Below are 21,230 nucleotides of genomic sequence, written 5' to 3'. Positions count from 1 at the left end.
TCATCTACCTTTGAGGGGCACCTTTCTCAATTTAGTGCTCTACTGAGGTTTTGTGCTTCTTATTTCCCCTCAGTACCTAGCCTTGCCAGTGACCCAAAGAGGCAAGTTTTGTTTTTGTTAACACATTTTAGAGGAGAGGCTATGGAATGGGCAAACCCTTTTGTTGAGTCTGATCACCCCATTCTTTCTGACTTACAACTATTTGTCGAGGCAGTGATCAACAAGTTTTCACCAACACCTCCCGCTATGCCTTGTTACGGGGCCTCTGTATTGTCAGCAGGTCCACCCATCTCACCTGGCCTAGAGATTTCTTTGTGCTCCACCCAATTGGTTCAAACTGCTGTTCCAGGGAATTCTCGCAAAAAGAAAAAGCGAAAGAAGAGAGCAAGGTCTACAGAGCTTGAACTGGCAGCTGGCATAGTCTCCTTTGCTCATCCACCCATGGACGAGGACTTTTCTGCTGGCCCCCCAATTCTGGACTATGATTCCGATGATTTCAGACATTTTTGGTAATTGGGCGTCTGGAATCCGCCCTTAAGGGAGGGGGTACTGTCATGATCTGCCTACAGCGTATGCATTACATGCTGCCTTGCATGGCAGCTCCTGCCTTTTTGTCATTCTATTATTTGTATTTCTATTTTGTGTTCCAGCAGTACCTCTTTTCACCAGAGGTGCTGCTATCGTGCATTATTCTTGTGCTTAAGGAGTTAACCTGTATGTTCACTAATTATCTCATGCACCTGGGTGTGTCTCATTCCCCTTATATATACCTGTTCCTCCCAGCAGTCATTGCTGGTTATTGTTGTCCCATCCTGTGATGTCCTTTCCTGTTGTCCTAATCCTGATGTCATTTCCTGTTGTCCTTACCTGATTGTTTCTGGACATTTCATGCTACTTGCTGCATCAGCTGGAACCTGGTATTTATCACTGCTCCTTATTACCTGTTATCACCTCTCTGCAAATAAACACAGTGTTTTTCACCGAATTCATGACTCCTAGCTGTACTTCTGTTTGAGAACCGTGACACAGACCCACAAACTTATGAAGAGCTTGCCACCGTGGTAGAAAGGTTTTGTGCGCTACAGCAAATGACTAAAGAACCTGCATTTGTGCCAAAGCCGCTGCCACGCCAAAAGCCAGGTTTGACAATCCTTGCTACAGGGCCCAATGGCAAAACTGCTACGGACAGAGGGCCAGGTGCAAAGCTGTCTAATCTGAAGTGTTTTGAATGTGGTGAGCTAGGCCACTTTAAGGCAGAGTGTCCTAAACTACCGGAACCCATGGACTGTTCTGTGGCACATATTGGGCCTGCTTTTCTAAGCTGTTTTACCATGGGTCCCACATCAGGAAGTCCTTGTTTGTTCCGGGTGACTGTGCTAATCAACCAGAACCTTGTTCTGGCCTTGGTTGACTCGGGGAGTGAACTCTCATTGGTTTCCAGCTCTGCCTTACCCGAAACCATTAGTTCTCGGTTGCCCAAGGTGAAGGTCCTTTGCGTACATGGCACGACAGAAGAGTATGAAAGAACAATAATACCAGTCACACTCAAAGACAAAACTGTTATGGTGGTAGCTGCCATAGCACCTAAACTCCCATATCCACTCATTTTGGGGCGAGACTTCCCACTGTTTAATGATGTCCTCGGTGAGCGGATGCGGCCGGACATGCCAGCAACTGATGCAACGGTCGGAAGCCCGGTCTTAAAGGAACCGCCTAAAGATCCACAACATCTGGACATCGATCTTTGGGAACCGCCAAACCAGAATGCCATCCTGGGAGTCACAGCAGGAGTTCCACAAAAGCATCCACCTGCGGGGAAACATGGACAGTCCAAACTAGCATTGGTCGGTGATGTCGCAGATGAGCCCACCCCGCCTGTCAGTGAGGATACGGACTGGTCCGCAATACCAATTTTGTTTCCTCTGCAGGACTTTGCTCGAGACCAACTTAATGATGCCACTTTGGAACATGCCTTTAAAAGTGTGACTGAGGTAAATGGGGTAGCGAAAGCCGCCCAGCCTTCAGAAGGTATAACATATTTTATTGTTAAAAATAATTTCCTGTAAAGAGTTGCTAATGTGCAGGAGGGAAAAAGTAGAACAATTAATGGTTCCTCAGGTCCATGTAACCCTAGTGTTAAAAGCAGCACACACACATGTCTGTGGGGGACACCTAGGGGAAGATAAAACACAGGAACGAGTTCTGCTTAGGTTTTACTGGCCCGGGGTACACATGGCAGTGAAAAAGTATTGCCGGTCCTGTCCAATTTGTCAGAGAACCTGTCCCAAACCCATGTACAGGGCACCTCTCATTCCAATACCAAAAGTACACGTTCCCTTTGAACGGATAGCTATGGACCTTGTGGGGCCACTGGAAAAATTCGCACGTGGGCACCAATATATACTAGTGGTGCTTGACTATGCAACCAGGTATCCAGAGGCAATTCCCCTACGAAACATAAAGTCCAGCACCATAGCTAGAGAACTTGTATTGATGTTTACACGCTTGTAAATACCCAAAGAAATTCTCACAGATCAGGGTACTCCATTCATGTCTAAACTGATGAAGGACATGTGCCAGTTGCTAGGGGTTAAGGCGCTTCACAACTCTGTATACCATACACAAACAGATGGCTTGGTGGAACGCTTTAACCGCACTTTAAAGCACATGCTCAGGAAAGCAGTGGCTCAAGAGAAAAAAGATTGGGACACTCTTATTCCCTATTTGATGTTTGCCATCCGTGAGGTACCTCAAGCTTCAATAGGGTTTAGTCCCTTTGAGTTATTGTTTGAGAGACAGCCCAGGGGTATCTTGGATATGTTAAAAGAAGGGTGAGAGCAGCAAGGTCCCATGGAGCCAAATCTGGTACAATTTGTGTCCCAAATGTATGAGAGGCTAGGAAAGATAGGGCCCATTGTGCAGCAACATGTAAAAGAGGCTCAAGAACGACAGAGAAAAAGTTATGATAAAAGTGCTGTTGTTCGATCTTTCAAGCCTAGGGACAAGGTCCTAGTCCTGGTTCCCACCCAGGAAAGCAAACTTTTCGCCCATTGGCAGGGTCCATATGAGGTTCTAGAGGCTGTCGGTCCTGTCAATTACAGAGTCCGCCAGTTAGGTAGGAGAAGGGAGGAGCAAATATACCATGTTTACCTCCTTAAACCTTGGCATGATGAGGAAACCTCTCCTCAGGTAGTGAGTATTGCCATTGCAAAATCTGAAGTGCCCATAGAGCCAGCTTTGTCCATTCAGCAGAGACAACAGACTGAAGAAATGATTCGCCGGAACAGGGATGTCTTCTTTTCCATTCCTGGGCGCACTACCTTAATCGAACACGACATTGTCACTGCGCCAGGAGTCATTGTAAAGCAGAAGCCGTATCGTATTCCCGAAGCCAGACGGGTGGACGTGAGAAAGGAGGTCGAGAAGATGCTCCAGTTAGATGTGATTGAAGAGTCCACTAGTGAGTGGAATAGTCCCATTGTGCTTGTCCCGAAACCCAATGGGACAATTAGGTTCTGCAATGACTTTAGGCGCCTAAACAGTATGTCGCAGTTTGATGCCTATCCAATGCCACGTGTGGATGAACTAGTGGAAAATCTTGCTGGTAGCAATTATTTGACAACCCTTGATCTAACAAAGGGTTATTGGCAAGTTCCCCTGACTTCCACGGCCAAGCCAAAGACTGCATTTTCCACCCCTGATGGTCTCTATCAATATAAAGTCCTACCCTTTGGATTGTATGGGGCACCTGCCACCTTCCAAAGGGCCATGAATAAATTGCTACGACCTCACACAGCTTATGCAGCCGCTTAACTGGACGATATAGTGATTTATACCCCAGACTGGGGATCACATTTAGCCAAAGTTGAGGCGGTCTTAGCTTCATTAAGGTCAGCAGGGTTAACAGCTAACCCAGAGAAATGTGCCATAGCCATGAGAGAAGCCAAATATTTGGGGTATGTTGTTGGTCGAGGGCATGTCAAACCCCAGCTAGACAAAGTGGAGGCAGTCAAAAATTGGGCAAGACCAGAGAAAAAGTCACAGTTAAGAAACTTTTTAGGTTTAGTAGGTTACTACAGGCGGTTTGTAAGCCACTTCGCCACTAGAGCTGCTCCACTAACGGACATGTTAAAAAAAAAGTTGTCCAGATAGATTAACCTGGTCTGACTCTGCAGAAACCGCCTGGTCTGATCTTCGGTTAGCTCTTTGTTCCTCCCCAGTTCTACAAGCACCGGATTTTACCCGGGGTTCTTCCTCCAAACTGATGCTTCTGGTGTTGGCTTAGGTGCAGTCCTGTCACAGGAGAAGAATGGAGTAGAAAATCCTGTCCTTTACCTAAGCCGTAAGTTGCTTCTAAGGGAACAAAAATATGCCACTGCGGAGAAAGAATGTCTCGCCATAAAATGGGCTACAGAAGCTCTGCGCTATTATCTCCTAGGCAGAGAGTTCACCTTAATAACACACCATGCACCATTGAGATGGATGCAGAACAACTGGGAGGTAATGCCAAGGTAACCCGCTTGTTCTTGGCACTGCAACCTTTCAAGTTCTCAGTAGAACATAGACCCGGGATTCTACACAAAAATGCAGATGCGTTGTCACAAAAAAATGCGCTCCTCGCGAAGTCCGCGTCCCCCTACTTGGAGACGCTAGGGGTAAGGATATGTAACAAAAGGAGGCATTTAGCTCGCAATATGCAGAGAAAGCAGGGAAGTAGAGTAAAACATTTGTGCAGTAATGCACCTAAATTGAATGTAAAGACCTATGTAGGAAAAGCAATAGTTTAAATTTGGTTTACCTTACATGACTTGAAATCCTTCCTCTCAGCAAACAGACAGGTTGTGTCTGTTTGAATTACAGAGCCAGTGATTGGCGTTTCCTTTTAAAGAGAAGGTGGGTGTGTCACCTGTCCTGGGGGAGGAGTATCAGGTATAAAAGCTTGTTTATATCATTTGTGCACGGAGACCAACGCTGGGTGAGCTGGCTGGTCCTGAGAGAGAGCTGGACTATGTATAGCTAGTGTTTAGGGTCTCCATGATTGCTGTGCAAGTATGTCAAAACATTTACCATCCTGACAATAAAGGACCATAAAAAGGAAGAAGTTGTTCGCGTGTGCTTCTGCAGTAGCGGGCTCTTGCCACACTATATAATATAGTCTTTCCAAAGAAAAATTCTAAACGAAGATGAAATGGAATTCCAAACTCAGAAATTTGATTATAGATGCTCAAACATAGGGAAAAGTATGAGGCCATTGCAAAGGCACTGAACATACCATGGAGTTCAGTGCAATGCTGTAACACTCTTACCTGTTCCTTTCCTCCGTGCCTCAATCGGGGTAGCGGCTCACATGACTCAGCTGCCGGTACGTGCTTTTTTTGAATAGCTCTTTCTATAAAAGCTTGGAACTGACACTTGCTCAGTGTCAGTGCAACTTAGTTGCTGTGCGTCTGGCTCCCATGTTCCTCCTTGTGGGTTATTCTGCTGGATCTCCTGTGTAACAAACTTGGCTTGTCTGACTACGTGCTGCTGGATTCTCTGTGTACTGAACTCGGCTTGTTTGACTACGCACTGCTGGATTCTCTGTGTACCGATCATGGCTTGTCTTACTATACCCTGCCTGAATTCCCGTGTACCTGATCCCAGCCTGTCTGACCATCTTCTGACTGAATTCCCGTGTACCTGATCCCAGCCTGTCTGACCATCCTCTGACTGATTTCCTGTGTACCTGATTCCAGCCTGTCTGACCATTGGCTGCCTGATTCTCTGTGTACTAGACCCTGGACTGTATTACTATTCTGCCTGACAACCTGTGTGTAGTCCTTTATCTGCCAGATCTCCAATCAGATTTCTGTGTGTTCCTGCCTACTCTCTGATGGCCTGAGCTTCTCCAGGAATACTCCGTCTTCCTCCTTGGGCCTTCCTCCCCCAGAAGCAGTTCAGAGGGCCGCGATCTGCGGGTTCCTGGCAACAAAGTCCATTCTGCCTTGTGGCAGTTCTTGGTGAATACTGGGGAATCCGTAAAACTCCACGCCTCTGGTCTGCTAGTGCTAATCGGGATTGACACAGATACCCTCAGAGTTGTAAAAAATCCATTGCACAAAAGTGGAAGAAGTATGAAACTACAGCCATGCTGCCTAGATTAGGCTGTCCACCGTCCACCTAAATTTATTTGCCGAATAAGAAGGGCACTTATCACAGAAACTGCTGTGAGGCCAACTGTGACATTAAATGAGCCACAGAAATCAATGGCCGTGGTGAACGATAATGTACATGGGTCAACACTCTCCAAAGCATTGAAAGATGACTGGTGCACATTACAGACATAGCTTGTACAACAACCTCCTACCCTCTGCCGAAAAGCTTAAACTGAGGAGGAAATGTGACTGATTCATTAAGAAAAGTTAAGCAAAAAATTTAGTAAGTTTTCTTACTTAAGTGTTCTGGACAAAACCATGTTGCAATGCAAGGGGTGCAAATGAGTTTATTATTTTGCACATAATTGGCTGTTTTTTCATGTAGCACACAAATACTTGATAGCTTATTTGTACAATGAAATTGAAAGTTGATCTAGGACATGCCCTAACCCAAATATAAATCTGCTATCACATTTTAAATTTACCTCCCCCTCCAATGCAACATGGTTTTGCCTTACTTGCTTACTTTTGCTTAACTTTCCTTCATGAATCAGGCCCACTATCAGCGGGAGTATGAAACAAAGCACACTGGTGTTGCTTAAACATTTTGAAACAGATGCCTTAAATAGCCCTGTCAAACACTAAGTAAATGACACAAACTGAACATAACTAACATGTCAGAAAACATTGGTGATGAAAGCAATTTAGCATGAAAGTGGAAATATATCGGTGTATAAAAATTTAACTTTGTGGCTGTTATATAATGAGAATTATTAACATTGCATATTTTTACAGCTGTCAGCTGCAAAGAAAAGAATTTGTGGGTTCTCTCTAGATTACAGAAGTCTTATTACCGAAAAGAAAATATGGCAGAATACTGCAAACGACTATGAACCATTTCTGTAACACTAGACGTTAATTAACCTGCATTCTAGCACCAGTTCTTTCATGACAAACAAGCAAACTAGAAAGAGTTGTCTTTGAATCAGACAAGACATTTTACTGCCTTATCTATTTAATACAATCTTAGCTTGCAGAAGGGACAGTACAAAACAATGGTCATTTTTGTGAGAAAAAAAAACTTACTCAGACATTGCTGAACAAATTAAACTCTTAGCTGTTTGAGATGTCTGCTAAAGATAATAAAAGAAACAAAGAAATTAGGGGCACAAAGGTTAAGCAAACTGCATTTAAACAGAAAATTACATTGTAGCAGTGATCATTTTTATTTTATTTATTTTTAGTCATGAGTAGTTTTGTTTTTATTTTGTTTTATTTTATATTTCTTTTCAATGGGAATAACAGTACCAATCTGCATGCATTTAGACGTCCTGGCATTAAGGTGCCATGTGATCCTATGAGCAGACACAACATGCACAGTGGATTCAGAAGTTGTGCTTTATGTTTTGTACTAGCCTACTAGCCTGCCATGGTTTACCACCAGTGTTCTGTCATGCATCGTGTCCTTTGAGGTCATCTAGTATACCAGGGGCAGAAAAATTAAATGAACACTGTGTGTGAGATAGATATAGATATAGATATATATATATATATATATATATATATATATATATATATATATATATATATATAATATACTATACCCACACATATTGTCTGCTCACATATATTGTCTGCTATTTGGTGAGATCTGCATACAGGCATAGATGATCACCAAGTGCCTCCTCCTATAGTAACTGTGAACAATACCACTAAACAATTTAAAGAGAAGAATGACAGGGGAAATTACTTTGCTATGTAATTTATAATATGTATGCATGGTGCTCCAAATTGTGGGGAAATAAACCCTTATCTGGAAAACCCCAAGTCCCAAAACCTTCGTAATAATATCCCACACCTATGTGTGTCTGTGACCTGGTTTAGAGAACATTTTTGTTATCAAATATCATCCATATATACCCAGTTTTGAAGTGGGTGTCAATTGTTGTGGAGCAGGGAAACTGAAGAACAGCAGTGTCTTGGAATGAGTGCAGAATGTGGGACAACTTTCAAGTCCCTGCATTTGAATTAGGGTATACTGGAATTTCTATGCTCTCTGCTGAGAAGACGTAATGCACTTATATAGTGCACTAAGTACCATGTAAATAAATATTATATGAAATGTGACAGGTTCTAACTTTATAGAAAGATAATATTTCAAACAGCTACTTAGGAGTGCAGTGCTGAAATGTTGTGCATTACTGTATGACAATGGAAATACAGAGGCTAGTACAGACTTGGCAGTGCAAGGCATCACAGTAAACATAACTGATATGCGATCATTTACCAATTCCGCTTTCTGCCCTATACAGAAGCTTTACACAGTCTCTTAGAGCCGTGGAGGGAGACCAATGGTATTTGTGCTGGACTGAGGATACTTTACTTTATAACAAAGCTGCAGTGAAAAGTCAATGCAAGACCGAATCATGTATTATTCCATTATGATTCACATATTTAACATTGTATTGTATTAATTTATTATATGTTTATTTAAATGCTGCCATCTTGTCCTATAAAATGATTATGTGCCACAGTGCAAATTTAGGGCTCACGGCAATATAAAAAAAGCTGCTTTGCACAGTGCAGCAGATGTTTTGCTCTTCGAAAATTACCTCTGCTGCTTTTATACCTAGCTGGCCATGGATGGAATCTTGCGGAAAGTCACCACCCAGGGCATCAGTATGGAAGATACAATGTAGTATCCACATACATGAATAGAGGCTGAGGCAGTTTTCTATCACTGTAGGTCCTGTACACTTAACAAAATGGCATGAGGCTTGAATAAATATTGTCCATTAACAGGATAGGACTTCGATATCCTTAATTTTGACAGGACATTCAAATTAGAGATGCTCAGGCTCGGTTCCTCGAGAACCGAACGCACCCAAACTTAGTAGATCCGAGTACCGAGCCGAGCCGGCTCGGTACTTTCGCGCTCCCTCGGAATTGAAAACGAGGCAAAACGTCACCGTTACATAGTCAGATCTTGGGAGTTTTGGATTCTATAAGTACCGCCTCCACAGCGATCCAGCGCCATTTCACAGAGGGACCCAGAAGTGGTACCACAGTTCTTGGCAGTCTCTAGTGCAGTTGGGCAGCGTCATAGGTAGAAAAGAAAGAGGAGGCGTAGCAGTGTCCTTCAAAGTCTCCAGTGACATTCAGGAGAGCTCTATTGCTAATTGTCATTGCTGATATACAAATAATGCGTCTGGCAGGCTTGGTCTTTTAAATCTGCAGTCACATAATACTGTGTTATCAAAATGGATTCACAGCAGTACACAGAAGACCAGCACCAGTCATGATAGTATTCCCTCTACGTCATCTGCTAAAGCCTATGTTAAAGTGCATAGTGTTTTTAAGTCAGGGAAACAAAAATGTAAAAAAACATCTTTTACCTTGGTCAAGAAAAAAAATACCTGTAATCCAGGCAAAGCTAACTGCAGAAAAAAATAAAATTGCCAACATGCCATTCTAAACACACAGTGGCAAGGAAAGATTGAGGCCTTCGCCTTTCTCTAGGAGTGCTAGTTCTGCAACTGTCACTGAGGCATCTTCTTGTAAGATCAGTCATGAGCAAGCAAGACCTTGTCATTTGGACTCCAAAAGTGGTGTCCAAATACTTTTACGTGTAAAAGCAGAGCTGGAAGATAACAGTAAGGCATTAGAGGAAAATGTATGTTCAGATTCAGAAATCCCTTAGGAAAGTCTATCCACGAGTGTTATGTGTAATCCTGACCTGTCTGATAGTGTACCCATAAAGAAGGCCCCTTTCAGTATTTCTGCAGATGTGTGCATGAACAGCCCAAGTGTAGCTGGTGATACACCAATTGAGGATGCCCCTTTGGAATTGCAACAGGATTAGGGGAATATTTGTGTAGTCGACGAGGCACTAATGAGGATGTTGATGTGGATGATGTTGTTTGTGTAAGTCCTGCCCCAGTGGAAGCAGTTCTTGTATGTGATAAAAAAAAGGCCATTGTCATGTCTGGACATAAGAACAAAAATCCACCTCTTATGTGTGGAATTATTTTTACCCAAATCCTGACAACAGTTGTCAAGCCATTTGTAGCGTTTGTAAAGCCACAGTAATGTAAGCATGAAAGTCTAAATAGACGTGTATATGTATTACCTTCCACTTTACTTCTGTTTCATCAGTATTGCACAAAGTGTTTGTAATCTGCACTTTACGTCAAAGGTACCTAACTATATTATATTTTTGGGGGAATTGGGGCTGATTCGAAGCTCAGTGATGAATTTGCTTTTTGCTGTGAATTGCAATGGCTCTCTTTAGTGCATTGTCTGGCACCCTGGATTGGTCTGGGTCTGATAAAAGCACGCATCTGGGGGGGGGGGGGGGGGCAGTGTTCGTCGCCATCTATTAGCTGTAGAATTACCACAGTTATCCAAGGAACAGGTGGAGCGATCAAATTAACCATAACTGATTTCCATCTTGCACCACTTTTCTTTTCTGCCACTGCTGTGTGGCAATGTTTCCTAGATATGCTATGAACTGCCGTGTTTGTGTCATTGTTCTGTCACTTAACATCCAACCAGGTCACTGCAGTCTTTGTTTAAAAGTGTATGAATTATAACATAGCCGTAACTAGGGAGGTGCGGGTGGTGCCGTCGCCCAGGGCGCAAGCCCAAGGGGGCGCAGCAGCCGCTTGCTACCTGCCTCTATCTACAGGCTTTTACTTTCCCGCAGTGGAACGCATGGTTCCCCTGAAAGTAAGTTCCGCATTTGGAACAATGTGCGTTCCAAATGCGAACTTACTTTTGGTGGATCGCATATGCGTTCCACTGCGGGTAAGTAAAAGAGTCTCTCTCTCTCTCTCCTGTTCCTATTTATTAAAAGTAATTTTACACAGAATGAGCAAAAGAAAAAATGTATTTAATGCATCAAGTAGAGGATTTAAAAGCAGGCTTTTGGGAAGCAGTGGAAATAGACTTTAATATTCAAATTTGAACACAAACACGTTTGTTCCTCAGTAGGAGAGTTAGTATATGCATAAATGCCCCCCCCCCCCCCCCCCCCCCCCAAAATGTTAGGTTTCAACTGTGGAATTGCCCATATCAATAGCTGCATAAAAGTGGTGACCACAGACCAGGTTTACATTTGGTCCACTTGCGCCAATTAATGCCATCTCTCCACCCACAGGTACCTTAAATGCCACAAGCTGCAACCCCTAAAAGTGACTGTGTATTAACTCACTCAGGCAACAACAGTTAATAAGTACTTTCGTTGTGCAAAATACAGTACTACATAAATGCCAGGCATTAAAAAGAGTGAACACATCAGGAGTAGATTTACTGAAACTTATAAAAAAACAAAGAGGGAAAAGTGGAAGCGTGACCCATAGCAACAAGATTATAGCTATTTTCTAACATGTACTAAATAACTGATAGTTATAATCTGAAGGGAGGTGTCTCTCTCTCTCGCAAATTAATGGCACTTAATGAAACAAACACCTTCTTTAGGAATATTTATTAAATGCTAGTTATTTAAAATTATTTCGATTTTACTGTTCTCTATTGCCCAAAGCACCATTTTACATATCGCAGTGTTTTGAGGGGCAAAGTAAGCTGCATCGTAGTATTTTCAGGGGCAAAGGAAGGCTACATGGTACAGTGTGATGAAGAGAGCCATTACTATGGCATAATATGAACTGGGGGCATTACTGTGCCAGAATATGAATATAATATTAAATAACAGATTTTTGTCAGGTAAGGTATGCGTTAATATTTTTTCTTTAACAGTTTAAATGTTTAATGTATTTGCAAATATGTGTAACAGAATTCTTTCAGTAAAGTACTAGCCACACCCCCACATTAGGTTGGCCACACCCACTTGACAAATGCCACTCCCACTAAGATGGGGGGCGCCGGTGCCATGTCTCGCCCAGGTCACTAAAATGTCTAGTGACGGCACTGAATTATAATATTGCGACCTGTGAGGTGGTCAAAATTGACTGCACATGACTTGAAATTAGTGTTATTGAGGTTAATAACAATGTAGGGGGAAAAAAATAAATATATGCTTTAAGCAAAAAAATAGATTTTAGAAAAAAAAACGGGATCCAAAACCAAAACATGCAAGGGCGGTTCTGCCAAAACCAAAACACCAAGTTAATCCAGATCCAAAACTAAGACCAGAACACGGGGTCAGTGAACATCTCTAATTACAATGTCTACTCCCCCCTAAAGGTTTCGTTCAGCAGTTGCTATAACTGAAGCTATGTACACACTACAGTTTTCATCCAAAAGTCGGGTGTGTGTGCAGTGACACGATGGTCGAAAGTCTGCCCAAATGGACGATTATCGCCTCATTTGGTTGGTCGTACCGTTTAATATTTTCATTCAGATCTCGTTTCCGCTGTGTAGTGTGTATAAACTTTCGACCGATCCACAACAGTGAGTACGAAATTACAGACATTGCTCATGACAACATGGCTGTAAAAAGTCGCTAAAGAGACGTCCGCTCTTCCCTTTATCGTCCTAAACAAGGCTAGTGTGTATGCAGTCCATGGACCGAGCGATCGGACCATCGATCGCATGTAAAATCGCTCGGCATAAAAAGTTGGTCAAAATTTCTGTAGTGTGTACCCAGCTTGAGTTATAGCAACTGCTTCATTCTTCACTCAAACTCCATCCTTTGTATACTGCTTTCTAGTTATCAATAGATCCCACTGAGAAGAGGATTGGAACTGGGGAATGGTAAATTTGTTGGACCATTATGTTTCTTTTAAATTCAAATATCTTATACAGCTATGGTTTTCTGGTTAAGGAATGTTTATGTAATTTGGAGCACCATTCCAAAATGTATAAAAGTACTTTGGTGACCTTTAAGTGTCAAAACCCTCTTTGGAGGTGCTGTGCTTCTTGATTTGCACAAATTTGCATAGATTTTCCCCCAAAGAGCACAGACTTATGGAGCAAGAGAACTATATTTGCAAATAAACGGATATCTGCATCAGCCCATAGGGGAAGCTGGGCAAACTGATGTTGTTCCTGGTAATTCAATATTTTGCACCGAACACCATACTTTGCATACTATATTGTGCTTCTAGCAAAGGCAAGATTTTAAATTGAAGAGCGGAATTAGTGAAATTAGATAAAGGGATGGAGAGAGCTTTCATGATCAGAGGGACACCAGCCCATTTCTAGAAATGTACTTTTTATGGGATGCCGATTGGCACGTGTGCAGTAGCTAATTTCATGATGCCCACTGCGTTTTCAAACACGGACTGTACCTGCGCAGTGTTAACGGCGCTGCAATAGTACGCTTCTGGATGCAATATATCATAGCTCTACAGCGGGCCAGCAAAACTGTGCACATCTCCCACTCGTACCAAAAATGTTTTCCGGTATAAGAAACAGGCGCTGCTTAGGTCATTGTTTAATTAAAATCCCTTAAGACATCCTGTACTGGGACTCCGCCTACCTTTGGGGGTGAGCTGTGAAAAACACACACAGGCAATCTCTTTCTACTGAGATGGAAACACCTAGGAATATGTCTCTCTTCCTGCTCCAACACATATTGGAGTTACAGACATGGAGTTTCAAAATAAGGCGGAGAAGATAAAACTTTAATTGTTGTAACATAGGTAATTGTGTTGTGATCATTTTTAGTTGATTTGTATGAGATATGTTAGTGTACTTGGAAGTGATTAAATTGTTCTTCTAATGGAAGTGTTTGGTTACATGATACTTGTAAAGCCTTAAGTGAAGATTGCTACTTAGATAGGAAATACCTGACTTGGAAGAAGTATTGCAGTTTTGGTTTTGTAATGGCTGCTAGGCAAATACATTGTATGTTAAGGGATTGAATAGTGAGAAAATGATTTTTTAACAGTAAGTGATAGGATTGTATGGGAAGTGACATGAGAAAGATAGTTTAATATACTTAGATGGGATTGGAGTTGAAAGTGATATTGGAAATTGTTACTTAGAAGTGAGATTTGTATTAAAACAGTACTGTATATGAATAATTTGTGCAATGCAGTTTAGTGCTGGGTAAATTGAAAGGCCAAAATGGCTCCTGTGTGAGCCATGTAAGAGACGTGTGTTGTGGACTTGTAGTACTCTAAAAGAAACGAGCCTTTGTTCCAAAACCAGAGCCATGCGGTATGGAATCCATTTTGTAATATTATCTTTATCCATACTTGCCAACTTTTCCTCGTTGGCTTCAGGGAAATCCCGGGGGAGAAGGGGCGTGCGGGGGCGGGGCTTGGTGAAATGCATAATTTTGGCACCACCCCTAAACGATTGTTAGAATTTTGGCCAAATACAGCAGGGGGCGGGGCTAAGATGAAGCAATATTTGCGTCATTAAGCCCTGTCCCCCGGCACTTATCTATTGCGGGGGCGAGAACCGGGAGGTTGCCCTGCTCTCCCGGGTAGCCTGGGATGTCTCCCTAGAAATGTGGGAGTCTCCCGGACATTCCGGGAGAGTAGGCAACTATGTGCTAAAGAAAAGCAGCTAATGAATCTCTAGAGACTGAAGTGTCTTTTACATTTCTGTCTCCATTACTGAAGTCATGTTGTCTTAGCTGTCAGTCTTTGATTAATGTTTGGTCTCCATGAAAATGGCCACCTCCATAGGCATCAATACATGGACATAGGACACAATTTCTGAACTTTGTCATCATGCCACAGATGGCGAAGCCAACCACGTCTTATACTGGCTCAGCATCAGGGAGAATGCCAGACTCTTCAGGGAGTGAGGGAGATCACCCCCAGTTCAGGGAGTCTCCCTGACATTCAGGGAGAGTTGGCAAGTATGTCTTTATCTGTTCACCATCTTGTTATGCCATATGATCAATCCTCCATCTTGCATACCCCCACTTGCTATTAACACATACATACACAATAAAATCTGAGATACATACATTCATACACAGATAAGAAAAGGCACATTTATACATAGCTAAAACAGCTGAAGTACTAGTAGGTTAATTGGCTGCTATCAAAATTTACCCTAGTCTTCTCCCTCTCTGTCTGTCTGTGTGCGAGTATGTGCCTACATTAGGAAATTTAGACTGTAAGCTCCAATGGAGCAGGGACTGATGTGAGTTCTCTGTACAGCGCTGCGGAATTAGTGGCGCTATATAAATAAATGATGATGAAGTAGGCAATGCATTGTATATCATGTAAACTATATTATGCTTTCTACACTGTGTTCTTATATGTGAAAAGACTATTACTAAAAATACCTATTGTTAATAAAAATACATATTATCTTAAATGAGACTTCTTGAAAAACCTTTCTTAATAATGATAATGATATGCATTATTTCATCTATTATACTGTGAGAATCAGAGCAGAAATTGAAATAGACTTTCTTTCTAAGAACTGGGTTTAAACTAGAACCTACCCTTTGTGAGTGATAATGAAGGTAGGTATTAAATGGTCATTATATTAATGAGATTTACATTATTAGTATATTTACCTTAGCATTAAACCCTTATGCTTTCAGAGAGCAATGGCAGACTCTCAGGTAATTATGTGCCGCGCTAAACAACATTTTACATGTCTAGGCACTCCTCCCAATGTGCAATAAAGGTTTAAAATCACAAGCGCCACATGCTGTAAAGTCAGTTCTGATATTCCCTTTTTCTCATGTTTAATTTATGCCATAAATTAAACTAAACCCAGGAGTGTTTAAGCAGAAAAATAGAAAAGTGGTTGGACTTTTGATTTAATGGTTACATTTCTACATAAAGCTTCTTTAGATGTTTTTCATGTTTCTGGAAATCTAAGCATACTTTGCAGATACAGCCACCAAGTGCAAACATGAAATTTGATTTGGACAGTGCAGACCATTTCGGAGCCGGGATGTAAAACATTATAATTTTGCACTACACATCATAAATTAGGTAGTTTGTGTACTAAATTACCAACAAGCAGCAGCAGCAAAACATTCCTTCTTTTCTTTTGGGCTTTTGGAACTTTCTGTGTCTCCATTAGATGCACGGTCAAAGGCACTTCTATATTGGAACCCCCCCAGAAAACTCAATCCTTGTCAAGCACTTTAAAAAAAATTCCTGAAAGAACATAATAGGGGACATTTAAGATGGCATGGGCAGTAATGGTGATGTGGTACATAGCAATAAAGTATTTTTATTTTTTTTTAATACTTTTGGCAGTTTGTAACACACACACACTACAACGAGGCGGCGACATCATAGGAGAGCGCTCGCAGAGCTGTCGCTCAGCGGCACCCGTAATACGCACAATTCGTGCGCTATCGGGAGGCGGAGTCTCCTCTTGCTGACCTCCAGTCTTCTTCGTGTCCTCGCGATCCCCTGCTCGCCCCGTGTTGTTTGTGGAAAGAATCCTTTCCTGTCGCCTCCATGTTCCGTCTGGAGGGTCTCGGGGCCAAGGCTGACCCCGAAGAGATGCGTGTCAAGATGCGGCGAGATGTTCTCACCTCCGTGCGCAACTTCCTGATCTATGTGGCGGTGCTGCGGATCAGTGAGTGACATAGACTATCTATCACTACTAGCCGTGTCCCCACCATAAGCCCAAGGTTACTAAGCGGTGCCTTCCCAGTTGTAGTGGAACTACAAGGCCCAGCATCCCCAGGGTGAGACCTATAGTTCAGAATCAAGCGCAGAGCCGCATGTAGGACATACTGCGACTTGTATTTCCCAATCAGCTGGGAAGCCTTTATGAGTTTCAAAACCCAATTTCCGTCCAATGACCGTTCTTATTCAATGTTCTTGATACAGAATTGTATTTCTGTTTTTGTGCTTTTTTCCTATAGCAGCTCCCTGCGCTGCGAGCAAAAAGCCCATTAAACTTACCGTAATAACGGTAATTGCTTTAATGCAGCGGTACTTCAGGGGGCATTGAATTCCCCTTTTAGCGTTTGATATGTTCTCATAATACAGTACTTTGGGGTTGGGTTTAATTTGTATGTTTCTTTTTGCTTTGTTATTGTTAAGCTTGAAAAAAACAACAATAAAAAAAGATTTGTTTGAAATAAAATAAAATCATTTTAAGTATCTAGGCTTTTATCTCTATTATACATGCACAAGCCTACATAGTCTGACCTGGTAAAGCAGTGTTAACTCTTACCATGGCAGGTAGTTTATTATACTCCGCTATAATTTTTACATAAATGCAGGCGATAAGCTATCTCTTTTGCTATTGCATACTTATCGACATAACCAGGGGACTAATAATAAGAGGGCACTGTAAATATAAATCCTGCTGAGCTGGAATTATGAACCATTCAATACACAAATGTACATTAATGGGATAATTGAAATATATGTAAGGACATGATTTATATGAATATATTTCTAATAATCATCTCTTCTTTTTATAGCTCCATTTGTCTTGAAGAAGTTGGACAGTATATGAAGAAAACCAATTTCAATGGCGACTATTTCCTACAATTAAAATTTGCACTGAACTAATTTATCTTCTTATGAAGCATGAACTGAGAAACAAGATCTTCCATACATGAGGAAATATTAACATTGTTGAAGGTGCAAGAAATCTAGTTGCATGACCAAAACAAAATACACATTATCCCAGGTCATACTGGTTGGAATTTAAAAGTAATTATTAAATGTAATAAGTGACCACCTGTTCTACTGCTGTTGCTCAAATATTTCTTTTGTATGTACTTTCAGATGAAATCTTTCTGCTGTTTTCTTGTTTAGAAAACTACCTCTAAAATGCAATGCTACCACTACTTTGTCACCTGCATCAGTAGGTTGGTGAATTGTAGAAATGTTTGTTTAAATGTTTTTCTTAACCACCGTGGTAGCTTAAAAATTAATAGTAAGTAAACTACATACAAAATGAGGTTGACTTTTTATCTTTTGTAATAAACAGAACAGTTGTACTGTCTACTTTGTTCAGTGTGACTACAGTACTCATGCCATCAACTACAGGCATTTATTCTAATACAATTATTGTAAAACAAATACTTTTACATGAAACATGTTTTGAAATTATTTGATTCCCTCATTTTAGTACATAATGTAATCTCTATAATGGATAGCAGGGCAATGTCTTTTCCTACAGTTTTTAATACGGTTAAAAAAAATCATCAGGAGAGATCCTGGATCATATCTACATGAAAAACTTTTTCCACATCCTTTATGTCTTTAAATCTACACTTGTGGATTAACCTGTTCTATTAAGACCATAAGTTTTCTACATTTAAAACTCTGGACCAAGCCTGGCTTTACAAAATTTTGATTTTGTTACCTGCCAACCATTTCTTTGACAATAACCTCAAAAGCGGCAATGTGTAAGGTCCACCTGCATCTCGTTTGCAGCTTTCTGGCACAACCAATGTGCTTTTCTGCCAGAATATTCTGTTGCTTTTATTTTACAGTTCATGATGTCATTTATCTTAACTTGGGCTGCTAGGTTAGTGTCCCACAAGAGCAACAATTCACCTCTAAAATAAGAAAAACTGCTGGTGACAAAACATAAACTGGAACAGTATATCATGATTTGTACAAAGCCTTGTGCAAAACTAATTACCAGTTTTTAATACTTAATTCCCAGACTAAATGGGCTTTATCAAGTTTGGGTGATGTGATTACCATATCTTTTACATGCATCATGGCTCCATACTTAAGGTTATCATCTTTGTCATTCAGTTGACTGAAAATTCTGTTGCAGTGACATATATTAGAAAGGGACTCTGTCATGTTTTGACAGCTGGCTCTTCTGTGGATGAATGGCCATTCAATTAAGAGTTGGCACTTGCTTTGAATGGCATGTCTGGCCCTAACATAAGCTTTCTTATACCCATGCAGTTTGCATGTGCAGCTGCATGGGGAAATAATTCCCATTGGAGCAGCTCCTACATGTTCAGTAGTCTTGAATCAGAAAGGGACTGTGTAAAAACCCTCGAAATATGGAAATCGCATTTTAAAAGAATAAAATTATCTCACCATTAGTTCATTTTCCCTCAAAGTACTCAATGGCAGCCTTTACTATGGCTTTACTTCTGGTTTGTTTCATTAAAGACAGGTCAAACAATAACCCCCTCTAAGTATATAAGTCAGCTTCATGTTTTTTGAGTACTTCCCAAGCTATAGCTGTAAGATCTAAAAACAACCTGGCTGGGATATATTGTGCTGCATGCAGTACTTCCAGGAAAAGGAATTCCTGATGATATGATTTACATTTTTTCATCTTTCCTCCTGTATTGCAACCTTTACTATGGGATGTACTCAAGCAATACACAAGCATTGCAATAATGAACCAATTAGCCAGAATATACTGCATAAAGAATTTATTTAGTGGCTAACGGAAGAACATATCCCAATAATATAATACCAAGGTGATAATGCTGAAAATGTATAAAAAGATGTTCATTCTGCTGATATGCACAACTCTATCACAAAGGCTTGAGCATTCTTTGCCCAAGATGTAGCTACTGCTCGTGTTGAATGGGCTTTCAGTACGTCTAGAATCATCTGCCCACTCTGGTATGCCGGTAATGATCACTTCTCTGATTCATCTGTACTTAGCTTGTTTAGAGAGAGCATATCCTTTCCGATAGCCTGCAGGTATCATATAGAGCGGTTTTGTTTTTATGAACTTCTGTGTTTTAGATGAGAATATTGAAACGGCCCTAACTAGATCTAGATAATGCATTTTCTTACTCTTTAGGTTGTGGAAATAAAGTGGTAGGGCTTCTTGACTGATGTGAAATGTAGATGCTACTTTTGGTAGAAAAGCTGGATTGGGTCTCAACACCAATATCTGAATACATATTCAGGAAGCGTTCCTTATACCATAGTGCTTGTAATTCCCCATTTCTCCTGGTAGAAGTCACTGCCACGAGAAATAACACTTAGTCATCCATTTCACCAGTTTTACTTGCACGGGAGGACAGATCCTTATTATTGCTTGGCAAAAATGTATAATCATTTCTTACAAAGCTAATTTAGTTTCCTGAAGGACACTTAGTACCAACACTTGTAGTTTTAGCGTGACTAAAGCAAGACCTTTAGAAAGTCCACCTTGTAGTAAGTCTAGGATTTGTGAAATAGTGGCTGCAGTTGTATTCATTTTAGACTCATACCAAGACACATGTTTTCCATATTCTGTAGTAGATAAATAAAATATTTTTTTCTTAGCTTGCGGGAGTATAATGATCACTGATTCTGAAACCTTTTTTTCTCCCAGCAACTAACAGTCAATCTCCAAACCCTTAAAGTTAACTGTTTCAAATTTGACTTTGACTCTGATTTAGTAAATCTGCCCGAAGATGTAGAGACCATGCTCTTGGGAACCAATAACACCTTGGCCAAAATGGAAGAATACCTATTATTTCTGCTTTCTCCTTGATTTTCCTTACACCATGAGGAAATGGACAGAGGATGTATCCTAGTTGGGACATCACATGAACTGCTAAAGCATCTATTCCTTCTGTTCTGGAACTTTGTGCTGAGAAAGAAATCTGGGTACTTTTGATTTGTCAAAATATGTCTACTTGTGGAAGCCTGAGTTTGTTTATTAGTAACTGTAATACCTTTGGATTTAGACTCCACTCCCCGGGATGGAATTGTGCACAACTGAGGTAGACTTCTGGTATGTTCTGTTTGCCTGCTACATGTAATGCTGACAATGCATTTACTTTATTTTCTGTCCAAAGCATGATTATTGCTATCTCTGCTATCATTGCTTTTCTTCTGATTCCTCTCTGATGATTTATGAAGGCTTTAGAATACAAACAAAGAAGAATTCTAATACGCTCAAGGAATTGGACTGTCCTCATCTGTATACATACTCAAAGCAAATGAAGAGTATGATCTGAGGGGGTGCTCTCTCAACTATACATATAAATCTGAGAACATATTGTGAAATAGATCACAAAAAATAAATTGGTTCTTGAGGCACTCCAGTCCACTAATATATTTAATATCAAAACAAATTTATTAGGTATTATCTTTAAAACAAATGTTATCTAACCAGGTCTCAAAAGTTGTCAAAAACCAGATGTGTGATAAAGTGTAGAAAGTAAGTGTAAATAGAAATAAAAACAAGGCAAACAGACCCTTCAGGGAAGCCAATTTAGGATTATGTGTAAATGTTATTATCAAGCAATTTAGGTAC

General features: G+C 40.9%; 1 protein-coding gene across 1 annotated transcript; it reads left to right on the top strand.

Annotated features, from left to right (window-relative positions):
* Positions 1-16,357: 16,357 nt before the first annotated feature.
* TOMM5 (translocase of outer mitochondrial membrane 5) lies at positions 16,358-17,996 on the top strand. Its single transcript, XM_075191125.1, has 2 exons — positions 16,358-16,607; positions 17,467-17,996. Exons 1-2 carry the CDS (start codon positions 16,487-16,489, stop codon positions 17,499-17,501), a joined length of 156 nt encoding a protein of 51 aa, XP_075047226.1. The 5' UTR covers positions 16,358-16,486; the 3' UTR covers positions 17,502-17,996.
* The last annotated feature ends 3,234 nt before the right edge of the window (positions 17,997-21,230 follow it).

This window comes from Mixophyes fleayi, chromosome 1, assembly GCF_038048845.1.
Source record: "Mixophyes fleayi isolate aMixFle1 chromosome 1, aMixFle1.hap1, whole genome shotgun sequence".
NCBI classification, from domain to species: Eukaryota; Metazoa; Chordata; class Amphibia; order Anura; family Limnodynastidae; genus Mixophyes; species Mixophyes fleayi.
The sequence above is the reverse complement of the archived record's forward strand: the minus strand, read 5'-3'. Positions and strand labels throughout refer to the sequence as shown.

What these genes read in the sequence shown, in the direction of transcription:
- TOMM5 (XM_075191125.1), top strand. Translation starts at nt 16,487, where the DNA reads ATGTTCCGTCTGGAGGGTCTCGGGGCCAAGGCTGACCCCGAAGAGATG. An exon ending in TGTGGCGGTGCTGCGGATCA is followed by an intron (nt 16,608 to 17,466) that starts GTGAGTGACATA and finishes TTCTTTTTATAG; the next exon opens with CTCCATTTGTCTTGAAGAAG.